At 41.9% G+C, this 15447-nt stretch overlaps 1 protein-coding gene across 2 annotated transcripts in view; it reads left to right on the top strand.

The window, feature by feature from the left end:
- Positions 1 to 401: 401 nt before the first annotated feature.
- LGR4 (leucine rich repeat containing G protein-coupled receptor 4) overlaps positions 402 to 15447 on the top strand; it is a 135636-nt gene continuing 120590 nt past the window's right edge. For both annotated transcript variants that reach the window (XM_045015525.1, XM_045015523.1), the window contains exon 1: positions 402 to 1170. In XM_045015525.1, coding sequence (XP_044871460.1) covers positions 986 to 1170 — 185 coding nt within the window. In that variant the 5' untranslated portion in view covers positions 402 to 985. The remainder of the gene's footprint in view (positions 1171 to 15447) is intronic.

Genomic DNA, 15447 nt, shown 5'->3' with positions numbered 1-15447 from the left:
TTGGTTTTAATAATTAAAACCAAATTAAAGTGCCATGTCCTGCAGGAAATGGAAACTGATTTTTAAAATATTAATTTTAATGGATCCCTTTACCCTAATTAAGATGAATTGAGTTTCTATGAATTCACTTCTGTTTCAGTGCACTCCTCACAGCTTGCAATTTCCAGTCACCCCACTACCTTCACCTCTGCTGCCTCGTGTGCAACCTTGAACCACCAATTCAGCCAGCTCAGGGATTCCACTTGAACCACCACCTTGTCACTCATCTGTCGGGGCAACGCCCACCAAGTGCGCCACTTACCAAAGAGGCCAAGGCGCCCTTCGCCCGTTGGCTGCTGCTAGGCTCCTCTTTGCATATTAATCAGCCTCAGATTTCTTCTGCACCAATGCGGGCGCCGGCTTCACTCTCCGCATACGCACCTAGTTGATTTGCATAGAGCAGCAGCCGGGGCCCCGACACTGTGCAACCCTAGAAGGGAAAAGGAGGCTGCGGAGCTGGGCTGGTGTGTCTGGCTCCTGGCAAGCAGGGGAGTGGAGTAGGAGAGGCAGACAGGAGCTAGAATGGCTGCACGGTTCACTTCCTAGGCGCAGCAGCAGCAACAACAGGGAGAGCGCCACGGCAGAGGCAAAGCCCAGCGCACGTTACCTGCTAGCTTGAGATGAGCCCCGCAGAGGGCAGGGAGCTGCTGCCTTTCAATGGAGCGGGAGGGAGCAGGGAGAGACGCTGAAGTGCTGGCTCCTTGTGCACGGTGTTGAGGGGAAGCCAGAGGGGGAGAGAGGGCGAGACGCTCCGCTTGCGCTGGGCACAGAGGTGGGGAGGGAGCTGCGGTAACAAGGACTCAGCTCGGCTCCGCGCGGGGCCAGGGCAGCCGGAGAGGCGCCTTGCAGCGGGCGCGGGGCAGGAATCGTTCTGCGAAGGGACCCAGCCCGGGCAGCCTCGCCGCTCCCAGGAGCGAGACTCCCGCACGCACCGGAGGGGCTCGCAATGCGGTGCTTGGCTCTGCTCGGCTTCTTCGCCTGGGGCTTCGGGAGCTCGGCTGGGCCCAGCGGCGGAGCTTCCCCTCCTCCTTGCCCGGCTTCTTGCAGCTGCGACGGGGACGGAGGAGTCGATTGCTCCGGCCGGGGGCTGACCGCCGTGCCCGAGAGACTCAGCGCCTTCACCCACGCCCTGTAAGTCCGGGGGGAGCCGGAGACGGGGGTGTTTGTGTGTTTGCTAGAAGGGGTCCCCCTTTGCCTCCAGGCTTTCCCAAACAGGTTTCCCGGGTGGGTGTGCTGGCAGCATGGCCTGGGCAGATGCCTGCCCTACCTGTTAGTGTGGCAGGGTACGGTGACCGGCTGGGGCTGGGCTAGGTTAATGCCAAGTGCTTTCAAAAACAAACAAACAAACTCGGGATTTTTTTTTTTAATATTTGTTTAGAGCCCAGGCAGCCCTTCTGCCAGTCTTTTTGGTGATCTTAATTCCCCCTGGTCTTGCATCCCATTTGACAAGTAGGTGGGAGAAGGGTGGCCCTTACCTTATTACTACCTTATGCCCCCCGATGGAGGAAGCGGAGAGGAGATAGTGTCTATTTTAATAGAGCCCCTTCCTCTGAGAAATAGACCCCTCGTTCTATCCGTGGTTCCTTGTTCCCATCCTACAGGCTTTTGGTATCTTGAGGCCGGGGATTCGCAGATCTGGGTAAAAGTTGGACCTAGACACCTTTTTAGTGTGTGTCAAACAAACAGAACCCCAAACCCTGCTGGTTGGTGCATGCCCGTTCCCAGTCAACAAGCAAAGACCATCAACTGGTAAGGGCAAGGCAGAATCAATAAGACAATATTCTTGTGCTGCCAAAATTTGGGCATGCTGAGTGAGGAAACACCTGGATTCAAGCACGATCAGTGTTTTAATAAATAAATAAAACAGAAAAAAACCCCCATTAATCCAGGCATAGTTATTGAGCAAATACCTTGATTTTGCTGGCTCTAAGATCTCAATACAGCAAACTGACCCTTCTTTCTGTCAAACAGAGCCTTATGAAGAGGAGACCACAGTATTAAGAACAACCAAAAAAAATAAGCAATGCTATGTACATTTAATGGTGTGTTTTGTTTTTTTGTTAATTACTTGGGAACTCTTAGGCATTTCTAAAGTGTGTTTATCAACTTGGTATCTAAGCACCTGGCGTGTTCCCTTTGAATGTTTGAGTTGTAAGCATTTGGGGTTGCAGAAGGATTTCCTAAAAAATTGTAGAAATCCACAAATCTGTTTGTATCAGTCAAGAGCAGGAGACGGCTTTCCCCAATTGGCATTTCTTATGCAGATTCATTTACTGTATTTACATTGCCTCTGCAAGGTCCAAAGCTTGAAAAAGGAAACAATAAGACATGTATAGACTTCAGGCAGTGGAGTTTTGATTAGGTATCTAGAATGGCAGGAGACCGACTACCTGCAGAATATGCCAAGTGAGAAGGCTGGAGGTGAAGGACAAAAACCATCAATTATTATATTTGAAAATGGAATTATGTAGCAGTATCATATTGCTCAAAGAAACAGAGAAGTTCAAGGGTTAATGTTAATTGCTGTTCAGGTATGCAAGGCCAAGGAGGATTAGATGGTTTGCATAGAAATGAGGAAAAAGAATACGATAATAGGTAAATGTTAAACATGAGGTAAATATAGCAGGTAACAACATTACCTGCCTTAATTCAGAATGCCACCTTAAAATATGGAGAGGGCAAGTATTTGAATTAATATGAGGATGTTTCAAAGGATACAGAGTATATTTAGCTAGCTAGCAAGTGAATTAGATGTGCTGCTCCCAGCAAAAGTTTCAAGCTTTTTTTTTTTTTTTTTTTTTTTTTTTTTGGAGGGTGAGTTAGGTAGTCCATCCATAAACAACACTACCCTTCCTCTGCCAAAAATCATGTCCAGTCTGTAGTGTAGGCAGATGTTATTAATTAAGCACACAATGTTAATTTGTTCAAAATATTGTGTCTGTAATGTGGAATGAGAGAACTTTTATCTCTAATACAGCTTTATTTACCTTGATTTAATAGTCTCCTGAATTTGGTTAATCAGTTTTCTTTCATAGTAAACCTCTAGGTTGTCTTTTTGGATCGTTTCTTTAAAGTCTTCCGTGAAAGTTGGCACTTTAGGCAAGATTTGCCAGTTGGCATCTGTGTTAAATATTCAATAATTCTATTATAAACTTTTAATTGTACATTTCCCTTGTGTAGTAAGATGACTGAAGAGAGATTTACAGCTTTCAATATGGTAGAGTTTTGCTAATCCACAAACCTGTTAAGTTTCACAATAAACATGCCAGGCTTACCCCACTTCTCAGCAAAGTTTTAATAGCAGAGGGCTGTAATGAGATTTTGTATTACTAAAGCTTCGCTACTGTTGCAAAATGTATTAGTGCACATTATAGCAAATTATGATGATGCGTACTCATAAATCAATACTGAACTATATTTTTCAAAAGTAAACGAGCAGAATATACTTTGATGAAATAGTCTTTATTTTTCTGTGTGTTTTGGTTCATTTACTTTCTTATTCATGAAATTCATAAATATGCAAAGGGTCTCCTGGTTCTTAGTATGAACTACCAGGGTTTTCCCGGTACTTGTTCATCAGTTGTACCTTAGCAAAACACGTCCCATTTCTCTCATATACACCTCTATCCCGATATAACGCTGTCCTCGGGAGCCAAAAAATCTTACTGTGTTATAGGTGAAACCTTGTTATATCGAACTTGCTTTGATCTGCTGGAGTGTGCAACCCCACCCCTCCGGAGTGCTGCTTGACCGCATTATATCCGAATTCATGTTCTATCGGGTCACGTTGTATCGGGGTAGAGGTGTACCATGTGTGCAGATATTTTTATCATTTGGATTGTGTAGAGCAGATTATTGAGCCTGAAATCTTAGGAGTCTTTTACTTGTTAGTTAGCAGGAAGTTGCATATTTGCAAAGTAATTTATTCATTGACTTAGGTGTATTGTACAGTAAGACTGAAAAGTAGTACCATATAATACTGGGAGTTGGCTTTTTCCTTGTGTTTCATTTGCAAAGGCAGTGTTTCTCATGGTTAGAGCAGGGGGATGGAAGACAGGAGGCCCGGGATCTCATTCTGCCACTGTTACTGAGCAAACTAGGGGCATGGCCTCAGACTATGGAGATGTGAATAGCATTGTTCAGTAAAGTACCATGCTGTAACTCCCCCAGTTGCTGGAGGCACAGACTAAAAGATTCCTACTTCGCATTAACATCAGTGTAGTCCTATTTGAAGGAGGACTACATGAATGCAAACTGTGAACACATTAATTCGCACCTGCAGCATCCACATGGGGGAGTTACAGCGCAGCACTTTGGTGCGCAATGCTATTCACGCCCCAGTAGTCGGAATTGCAGGGCAATGTAGACATGCCCTAAGACTTGCTAATAAGCTCCCTGTGCCCTAGTTTCTCCATATGTAAAATGGGGATCTTGCCAAACTTTGTAAAGTGCTTCAAGATTCTTGGGAGAAAGGAGCTCGGAGGTTGTGATTATTAGGCTGACTAGCATCCCTGTATATCTGTGAGACTGCTTTTATTGTCTAGAAGTGGTTATAAGCCATTAAAATTAGAACCCAATATAGATATAATTGCCAAACTCTTTCAGTTGTAACTCCCTGTTTTCGTATGCTGATAAGATTCCAGAAATTCACTTCTGGGACTGATGTATTCCATACTTGGTTTCTGTTTGAAGGTGGGATGTGATATATACTGCAATGTGTGTTTGGGCAGTCTACCTCTGACCAAAATCCTTTCAGCTCTTTTGTTCTGCAAGAGTTAAAAATACTGCCCATGTGCATGCCTATTATTGTCCTTGCTTTTGATTTTTTTCAAATACAGAACTCAACAATGGCTGCTTTTTGAAACTTTGCATTTAAATAGTCCCCGTTTTGGAGCATAGCCATTCCCAAGTTTTGGATATGGGGGAAAGGCAGAATAATAGTTTTATAAGTCATAGAAAATTCAGCACACTTGGTAAGCATCATCTGAGCCTGATATTCTGTGAGTTCGAAACTTTCATTTAGAAACAAAATTAAGTTTCGTTTTTGTTTTGTCCAAGAAACTGCCATGGTGATGTGCTGCAGCCTTGTTAACCCAACCTTGCAGAAAATGGTCTCTAGACAAACAATGACCATATCCTTTACCTGCCCTGTACCCTGCAAGAATGTAAAGCCTTACATTTCTTGATGTTAGAGAGGCAAGTTGGGTGAGATAATATATCTTTTATTGGACCAACTTCTGTAGGTCTCTCTCACCAACAGAAGTTGGTCCAATAAAAGATATTACCTCACCCACCTTGCCTCTTTAATATCCTAGGACCAACATTGTTACAGCTACACTGCATTTCTTGATAACTTTTAATTGTGTAATCTTAATATTACATCCTATATATATAAAAATATACTGATGTATTCCCTGATCTTCCATATCAGGTTAGCTTGAATAGAACTACAGGTGGTTGTCCATTTGCCTTCTTGTCTCTTCCTATTTCTGCTTGTACTGGTACCTTACAATGGTCAATTGAGTATTGTAGACTGGATACTCCTGTTGGTGTGTTTTGTTTGCAGTGCATCTATTATTTTACTATACTTGATTATTATTGTATGACTTACTAAAATGTTTTGTTTTTTTTCATAGAGTCTAATGGATATTATGAGTCCCTTGCCGTGGAGTCTAATTTTACATGTGACAAAATGAGTGAATACCACACAATGGTAGGGGTTGGGGATGAAGGGAAGAAGGACTGGGGTTTCAATAATAAGATCATCTAGTTACTTAGGCCTTGTCTACACTGCCACTTTACAGTGCTGCAATTTTTTCGCTCGGGGGATGAACTGCCCCCCCCCCCCGAGTGCTGCAAGTTTCAGCGCTGTAAAGTGGCAGTATAGACAGTCACCAGCTACTCCCCTCATAGGGGTGGGGTGTTTTTTGTTTGTTTTTTTACAGTGCTGGTGCTTTAACATGGCTAGTGAAGACATACCCTCAGTTATGGTATGAGCAGAGCAGGATGTTTCCATTAAACATATAATAATAGGGTTTGTTTTTTTTAAAGGAGGATATCTCATGGCTTTTGGGTGACATGGAAGTTTGTTGTTGTTATGATGATGATGCGTTTGAATGAGGAAGGCTGGTATTTTGATGAACAGGGATTTTTTTTTTGGATGATATTCCATGAATGAGGCAGCCTAGGAAAAAGACACAGAGAAGGGAGTAGAGTGGAAGAAGTATACAAACAGAGTGGATTAGAGCAGATGAGATGAGGTGAATCCAGTGAGTATCAGGAGGAACAAGAGAGGAGATAGACTTTTGATACAGTTACTGTAGGGAGCCATTTTTTGGGTAAAACTTAGTTGGGTTTCGAAGTCAGAATTACACAATCAGCTACTTGTTTTTTTTTTCTGATCATAGGCTTTGTGGCTTTGCTTTGTTGCAAAATAACTGTTGTCTAGCAAGTTGATTATGCCAAAGCAGTAATGTTAAGATGAAAGCTAATGAGTTGGGTTTTTCTTTTTGTTTTTTTAATTGATGCAATGTGTTCTTTTTCTTTGACATGATTTTACTCAGTGGTGTAGTGGTAACCAAAGAAGTAGATAAACTAACCTAAACTTAACTCCATATTCCCCAAATGAGAAGTTTACCCTGCACTACACTATTGATCTTATGCATGTTGTCAATGACCTGGCAATATGTTATGTAAAAGAAAACATTCTCTATGTGGTCAAAGCAAGTTATGCTGAGGGCATCTTTTATATTTCTGCTGGTATTACTTAACTGCAAATACTGTACTTTTCAAGTCTAATACTGGTCTCTAGGGTGGAGACACATTGGCTGATATTTTTCAGAAGTGATTAGTGATCTTTGGGAACTTGGATATCTGCATCCCCAACTTCAGACATTTTAAATAGGTCTCACTTTTCACAGGGTGGGTGTTTGATACCTCCTGAAAATCAGGCTCTTTTGAGGTGACGCACTTGGGCTTCTGAAATCGCTAGTTATTTTTTGAAAATCCCAGCCAATTTAAATAATAAAATGTAGTATTTCATCAGAATCTTAAAAATGAAAAGTATATTACCTAGCCATAAATATAATCCTTGTTCTTGCCAATGATTGTCAGGATACATAGCATTTTGTTTCATGATTTGCCAAAAAATTTGGAAGCTTAAAATTGCAAGTATTCCACTCCTCCTACTTCCCAAGAACTTCCTTCAAACAAAATTATTTTCTGAGAGTGTTTGAAGTTTTGGGGGGTTGGTTACTTTGTTTTAATTTTACTGTTTTTCCAATTTTTGTGTGTATGTTTTCAAGACCATAGGCATTCTAGTGTCCAAATGCTTTGGCACAATCTTGATGTAGTCAATAGGTGGATCATGGGCCAAATCTGGACCGCCAAACATCTTTGAATGGACTGTGAAATCATTTTATTTACATATTATTATCATTATTGTTATTGTGTTGTGAAAAATGTTTCTCTGAAGTCTGGACCTTGGCTATACCTAGACCAAGAAATTTGGACCTTGACAAAAAATAATTGGCTACCCCATTTCACATGTTTGTTTGCATTGGTTTTTATTCTCTGCTTTCCTCCCTGCATGAAGAAAAAACACAATTGCTGCCTAATTTTGTTTTAAATGCTGTGCATATTCGGTTAATCTTCCCTTTCTTCCAAATCCATCACTTCACAAAAGAAAAAAGTCTTTTTTTCTAGTAGACATTCAAAAAGGAAATACTAATTTTGCTATTTGCCAAAATCAGGGTAAATGGCTTTTAAAAGCCATCAGTTTTAATGCTGTATTTTCTACAGTTGTTCTGCAGCTTCACAAAATGAAAATGTTGGGGTTTTTTTAATGAGCAAGGTCTAGCTCAGGGGTTGGCAACCTCTGGCATGCGGCTCGCCAGGGTAAGCACCCTGGCGGGCCGGGCCAGTTTGTTTACCTGCCACGTCGGCAGGTTCGGCCGATCGTGGCTTCCTCTGGCCACGGTTCGCCGTCCAAAGCCAATGGGGGCGGCGGGAAGCGCCGAGGGTCGTACTGGCCGCAGCTTCCCACCGCCCCCATTAGCCTGGGACGGCGAACCGCGGCCAGTGGGAGCCTCAATCAGCTGAACCTGCTGCGTTGGCAGGTAAACAAACTGGCCCTGACGAGCCGCGTGCCAGAGGTTATTGACCTCTGGTCTAGCTAGTTGATAATTGGTGTCTCTGTATTTGTAAGGAGTTGATTAATTCTTGGAGATTTGTAATGTTCTTGTACCCATCTCGAAGAAGGCATTGCACCTGAATCTGGTCCAACTGGGCTATTTCTACTGAGTTTATATATATTAAGCAGGATTATAGTATCACTTGACTAGTCCTGCTGGCTCCAATGAAATGTGTGTGTTTTTATAACTGAATGTTGTGGGTGTTTTTGTTTTGTTTTTTTTTAAATCTGGAATTTTTATGTAGCATTCAGCTGAAACTGATGGTAGGTAGCTTGTAGACCTAAGATGTTCTCTTTTAATGTGTCAGATACAAGGCATTGCCTTGTAATGTTATGGATCAGTTACTGTTGCATTAGAATGGTGAGGAGCCTGTTTAGGTGCAATGAACATTGTCTAACAGAGGGAATATTTTGAAAAGTAAGGATGGCCAGGCATGACCTTCAGTTTGGAAAATGTAGCATAATTAAGGCTTTTCTATCTCAGGAAAATTTATATCTCATTATAGGTTTGAAGGTTTTGCAGTTACACATTGTTTGTTTAATTTTTCACTTGCCTATACTACATACTGTGATAAGTGATAAAGTTCACCTTTATTCATATATTACTCATTTTTTTTCTTTAAAACGGCAGTGTCTGGAAGCCTTGTCGTCGCCTTTTGTTTTTTTTTTAAATAAAGGCTTTTTTAAAGAAAAAGACAGACCACACACATATAACAAATAATTTTGACAACAATAAAAACACTATTTTGCTTTAAAAAGAAATATTTTCTTCTCCCCACCTTCTGCATTCTAGCATTATGTTAATGGATGAGAACCAAGAATGACACTGAAATGAAACTGACTAATCTATTTTTCATTGTTCATTAACAAAAATTAAAAGAACAGCATAAACGGTGAAGAGTTAAAAAGACTCTAAAAACAAAACAAAACAGTCAAAATACATCTTGATCTGCTACCATAGAGCTCTGCACCCATGCAGAGTCTAAGACTCTTTATGGGTCTGGGCTTACTAATAACACTGGAACGGATACATCAGCCCAGATCTTGCAACTGGATCCAGGTGAGCAGATCCTTGCAGCTGTGGGGAGCGACCCTGAATTCAGTGAGGGTCTCTCAAGCTGATATGGTTGTAAGATTGGGGCATTTAAAGTATGTATTTTTTCATGTGTCTTCTTTCTTCTATAAGAAATATGAAGTCCTAGGTATTGCACGAGAAGGTAGAGGTTTTTTTTTACGGTTTTTAGGTGTTAAGGAAAAAGAGTGTAAAAATGTGTAATTGGCAACAAAATTCTTATGTGCCTCCCCTTCTCCCCAAAAATCAGTGCCCTACCACAGTGTCTAATTTGTCAGGCACTTGACACTTATTTTTGCACCTTGAGCTCATTATTGTCAGCCATATGTCATTTCTTGTTTGATGCTGACTAGCAGAGGCTCAGAACCATGACTTCAGGGAGCATGGAAATCAGTTTGCTGTGTGAAAAATTTCAGGACGTTAATTTAAAACAAGTGTGTACTGGTAAATCATTCCCTTTAACCCTTGATAGGCTTTTACTAGTAAATATGTGTTTAACATGAAAAATACTGGAGGATGCAATTCAGGCATTCAAAAAAAACGTTCATGAGACACTTCCCCTGTTTTTTTATGTACACAGAGAAAGTTACTGGCCTAGATTCCAGAAGGGCAAAGCATTCCTACCTCCTTGTAAGGTGAAAGAAAGCTACTGTGTTCTTGGTCCCTTGGGAAAGCAGGCTGAGAATTTCTAGCCTTCATTAGTGAAGATTACCTTCTTACTGGGAACCAAATGTAAGCTGGTGCAGTATTTGTATTGTGGAGGGTCTACAGACAGCTCTAGTGCCCCTGCTGCTGCTCATAATTTCACTCTGTTGAGGCTTTTGAAAACTAGCGAGACTGAGCAGCTTTCCCCTTGCCCTCTGAATTCTGTAGGCAGCGGTGAAACTGTCAAAAATCATGTCAATTCTATGCTGTTGCCACCTGGAAAAAGCGAGGATATTGGATTTGTTCATAGACAAGATGAAGAACCTGAAAGAGGCCGGAGGAGAGTTAGAATAGCAGAAATATTTTTCTCTTCATCACCCTCACTGCAGGGGAGGCGTAGAAAGAGGGAGGCTAGAGTATCCAGACAGTCTTTCTACACCCAGGAGACTGGACTGACAGAAGGAGGAGACAGAAAGCTCCTTACTTACAGAAGAGAGAGAGAAGAGATGAGCTCCAAACTTAAAAAGACACCTATTCGCAGAAGGCTGATATAAAAGAGAGACCCCAGTTTGAGTTTAAGGGGCAGCACTTTTCTAGAAATCCCAGCAACCTCCCTAGCAGCTGGGCTGGGCACCTCATCTGCATCTGGACTTTGTCCTTGAACCTTGCTGGTGGAGCCTACCTACCCTCATCTTTCATATTTGCCTCTTGGCATGCTTGGTCTGCTCTCCCACCCCCCTCCAACAAAAAAAACAAAAACAAAAAAACACATAACCTGCTGCTATTTAGTCATGAGAGGTTCTCAATCTGTGATCTGTAGAGGGACGTCTGGTCCCATGAAGTTGGCTCTTCGTTATTTCCAGCTGCTAAATTGCATTACAAGGCAGCTAAAAATGGATTAAATGCTTTCCTAATCTCTCTCCTACTGGTATGTAAGCAATTGTTTTAGCTGCCACTAGATTTTATGTCACCGTGAATGAGAGAGGAAGCTTGCCCATACAATTTTGAATGGGAGGGAAGGTTGTCCCTGTCACTATTTAGTGTTGTCCTCACTCTGGAAATGTTTGAGAATGCATGTTTCAGGACCTGATCCGTCTCCCATTGAAGTAAATGGCTAAATTCCTGTTGATGGTGCGATATCAAGCCTGTGTAGAATGTACTGTAGTTCATTGTTTCTCAAAGTTGGACCGTCGCTAGTGTAGGGAAAGCCCCTGGCGGGGCAGGCCGGGCCGGCTTGTTTACCTGCTGTGTCCACAGGTTCAGATCACGGCTTCCGCTGGCCACAGTTCGCCATCCCAGGCCAATGGGGGCTGCGGGAAGCAGCGTGGGCCAAGGGATGTGCTGATCACCCTTCCTGCAGCCCCCATTGGCCTGGATGAACCTGTGGATGCAGGAGGTAAACAGACCAGCCTGGACCACCAGGGGCTTTCCCTGAACAAGCGGTGGCCCGACTTTGAGAAGCACTGGTGTAGTTCACTGCATCTGTTAGTGCCTGGTGGGAATAATGCTGAGATGGCATCTGGTGTGCTTGGCAAAAGAAGTGACCTGATTTTCAGAGGTGCTGAGCTACTATTACTCCTGTTGACTTTCATGTCAGACACCTCCAATCATATAATAATTTTACCATCTCTTGCTAACACTGATTACTACAACTGACAGATTGGAAAAGAAAATGTTTCTATATTTGTTTGTTTACTGTGTGCATGTGACAATAATTTGTGTGTGTAGTCCATCAATTTTTTTTCTTGTATAAAAGGGTCTTTTGTGCAGACAACTGACATCATTATAAACTGGGGCATAGCAATATTCTAACATATGTTTAAAAAAGCAAAAGGGAGTTGTTTCTGAACAGGTGATGGTGTCAGCATATTTTCACCAATTGGCTGGAGTATGACATCTGTGAAAACTTATTTTTACTTTTAAAAAATCACTTGATATTGTTTTTTGTCAACCTCATGCCTCTGGTATTTTGTATTTGTCTACTTGGAATTATATATGTCATTTTTTCTTCATGTGTCATTGTCCTATATCTGCACACTGATATGGTGCCCTGGGGCTTAGTAAAACCACAAAAAGTCAGTTGAGCTTTTAATATGAAACCAACCCATTAAAGGAGCGTTTTGTTCAATTCATTTTGGCTGTTGAGAAAACATTAGTTGAAACATAGACTGACACATTTGAAATATTGTGGACTCCATGTAATGACAGAGATAAAGTGAAACTGCTTTTGTTGTGTGTGTGTGTGTGTGTGGTGGCTTTTTTTTTTTTAACCCTGGTGTTGATTTTCAATTTCTACTTGAGGAAACTTACTTTAATAAGGACATCTGAAAAGTAATGTGTATTATGATGAGATTGGAGCAATATATTATGTACAGTTAAAAATATGAAATTGTCATTTCATTGCACTTAACTGATTGAATGCAGTGTTTGATACAACTAGCTAGAAGAATTTTACTATATCGTGGCATAATGATTGTGGAAGCTTGATGCTTTAATATGTATCAAGATGAATTTTGTAATTCAGACATTGTCTGTATTTTTATGGTTAGGGTGAAATGCTATTGAAGTGCTGCACTGGAGTAGTCTTTTGGTCTTTGCCCTGTCCTAAATTACTGTTTAATGTTAATCATTTGCTGTGTCCCACCCCAGAGATGGGTGGATCTGTAAAGTGCTTTGGGATCCTTCAACATGGCATTCTGTCAATATAAATGTGGTATGGATTTGCAAACAGTAAAACTGTCTATGTGGGATCATCAGATTACATCAGTCTGTCAACCTGTGCCTCACCCTCTCCCTTCCAGACTCCAAGAAGGTCGTCAAGGCCTCAAAAATCCCCTATTTAAAAAGTCTTACTTGCAGCAACTCCTTCCTCTTACAAAGTAGGAGCCAGTTAGTCCCACATTCTGAACTCTCCCGAGGAAGAAAATAGGTGTGATGTATTTTTTGTTTTTGTTTTGAAGCTCCCCAAAGTTGGACAAATAACTGAGGAAAAACTAGGTTTCAGGAAGTGTTTGATAAGGACAGAAATCAGTGGCTATAACTACATTAATAATGACATCTGTAGGATCTGCTAATTCTAAGCAGTCTCCAGTCATTTGTTGGTTTTGAGAATTGAGCCATAAGCTTTCTGCATTGTGAAGGTTAATTTCCATTTTGAAACCACTGTTTTGCATCATCTGACTTGCAGTTTAAAATACTTGGGACTCGATCCCATCTTCAGGTACTACATATAAGTAAAGTGCCACGAGTCTTGTGGAATTTCACTTTTTTAAATTAGTAACTGGTTCCTGCATATTGTATATAAAAATGCAGGGGAAGGCTTATGCCAAAAAGAACCCAGCATAGAGGTGAGCACCACCTGGGAGGCACAGGGCACTAGCAGTAATAGGGTTGTGTCTTTGTGGTTTTTACAGCATTTGCTCGCTCATAATTTATTTTTTGTAAATTTTGTCCGTTTTTCCTCATGAAGACAAGCTCAAAGGTGAGGCAGCAGTTGCTAAGCACCTTCTGGGAGGGCTTATTGCCTTGAAGGATCAGGCCCTAAAGGACAAAAAGCTGTACACTGTGTTCCTATGGCTATTTAGCGAAGCTTTCCCTTTTAAAACTCAAAGCATCTTATTTTAAAATTTGAATAACCTAACAATAGAAAAACAATGAGCCTGTTGAATGTCTCCCCATAAAATTTCAAGAAATTGTGTTCTGACTTCTAAATGATACACAGTTGGCACTGAATCATAAAACGTTGTGACCTCAGAGCAACTCAGCTTAATTTAGATTCATTTAATAATACTGCCAAACCTGTTTAATTTAGCTTAATTGAATAATGCTGCAAATGGAGTTGTGCATATGATAACCTCGTTCTGTGAAAATGTTTTTTTGTTGAAGAATTTTCCCATTACTTTCTTGACATCTGCATGGTTACACATGAATAGCATGACCCAGTCCCTCAGCAGGGAGACTAATGTGGCCCTGCTTTCGATAGCCCTGTTACTGACAAAGAAAACATATGGAATATTTCATTCCTGTCTTTGCAAACAGGGCGTGGGGCTGTAAGGGCAAAGGGTTGCAAGCTTCAAACTTCATGGTAAATTGGTACGTTAACCACAAGGTTTACTGTTAGTAATCAAAGTGCTTTTGCCAAAGTCCTATTATTTCACATGACACTGTGTTGCTGTAGGAATAGAATCCCAGATGTAGAACAAATCCATTTCAGCAATCCAGTATTAATAATGTAAGTAAGCAGCAGACTCCTCTGTGGTCTCATTTAATCTTTAAGGACACATGATAGCAAATGACAATTTTCCTAAAATATTTGGACACTGTAGTTGTCAATGTTTGATGTTTGCTATTTGCTTGGCAGATACACAAGATACGAACACAGATGCATGGTTCCCACTGGAACAAGTCATGGGGGCTGTCTCCCCTTACATTCATTACCTCCCCTTTCAAGCCACAAAATGGGGCCAATTGTTTCCTATCATCTGAACCAAACAGGACACTGTGACTCTAAAGTTTCTATTGTGTGGTAACAAAGTGAGAGTCTGCTAGTGCATTCCACTCTAGCCAGTGGGTTACTGCTCAGTCATCAGGCGTGTAGCAAGAAACCAAGGCACAACACTGTTGTTTCATCACCAAAGGGAAAGAAAACCCATTGTGAGGCTGGGGGAGGAATGAAGAAAACACTTGCCACCGGAATATGTGAAATAGTCAAGTGGGGATTCAGGGAATTTAGCCCCCTCGTCCCTTCCAGTAATTTCTTCCATTTTGTTTGTACTCGTGCTGTTTTAAATTGTGTTTAAATATGATTTTAAAGTAATTCTTACTATGGTGGTGGTTCTGCAGTTTTTCCAAATACAGGCTCAGCACCCCATGGAGGATGGACAGGTGAAGGTGAAGACCCTATTTAATCTGCAGCTTTGGAGTGCAGACCCATGATGGAACCCCAAAACTGAATCCCATTTGGATTGCTGGTTCCAGTCTCCCTTCTAGACCCTTTTTAGATTAGGCAAGATTGAGACTGATCCAGTACTTACTCCCTTAGAATTCTCTTCCTACACCCAGAAACTGGAAAGAAGCTGCCCTGTTTCCCAGGTTACATGATTGCAGGATCTAGAATTCATATTGGTTTCTAATTAGCAAATGCTCAAAATCAGACCAGGAAAGGGCCTATTATAGTTCTATTAATCTGAGCTGATCCTTGAACTCACTGAGTTGAGTGTTGTCTTAGAACAGAGGTGGGCAAACTTCAGCCCGTGGGCCACATCTGGCCCGCAGGACCGTCCTGCCCGGCCCCCGAGCTCCTAGCCCAGGAGGCTAGCCCTGGCCCCTCCCCCGCTGTTTTCCCTCCCCCGCAGCCTCAGCTTGCTCGCTCTGCCACTGGTGCAATGGTCTGGGCGGCGGGGCTGTTTGCTCCTGGGGCAGCGCAGCTGCAGAGCCCGGCCTGACCTGGTCTCTGTGCTGCATGGCAGCGGGGGGGCAGTCAGGAAGGAGGGGGGGTTGG

The sequence above is a fragment of the Mauremys mutica genome, chromosome 4 (assembly GCF_020497125.1).
Source record: "Mauremys mutica isolate MM-2020 ecotype Southern chromosome 4, ASM2049712v1, whole genome shotgun sequence".
Taxonomy (NCBI): domain Eukaryota; kingdom Metazoa; phylum Chordata; order Testudines; family Geoemydidae; genus Mauremys; species Mauremys mutica.
The sequence above is the reverse complement of the archived record's forward strand: the minus strand, read 5'-3'. Positions and strand labels throughout refer to the sequence as shown.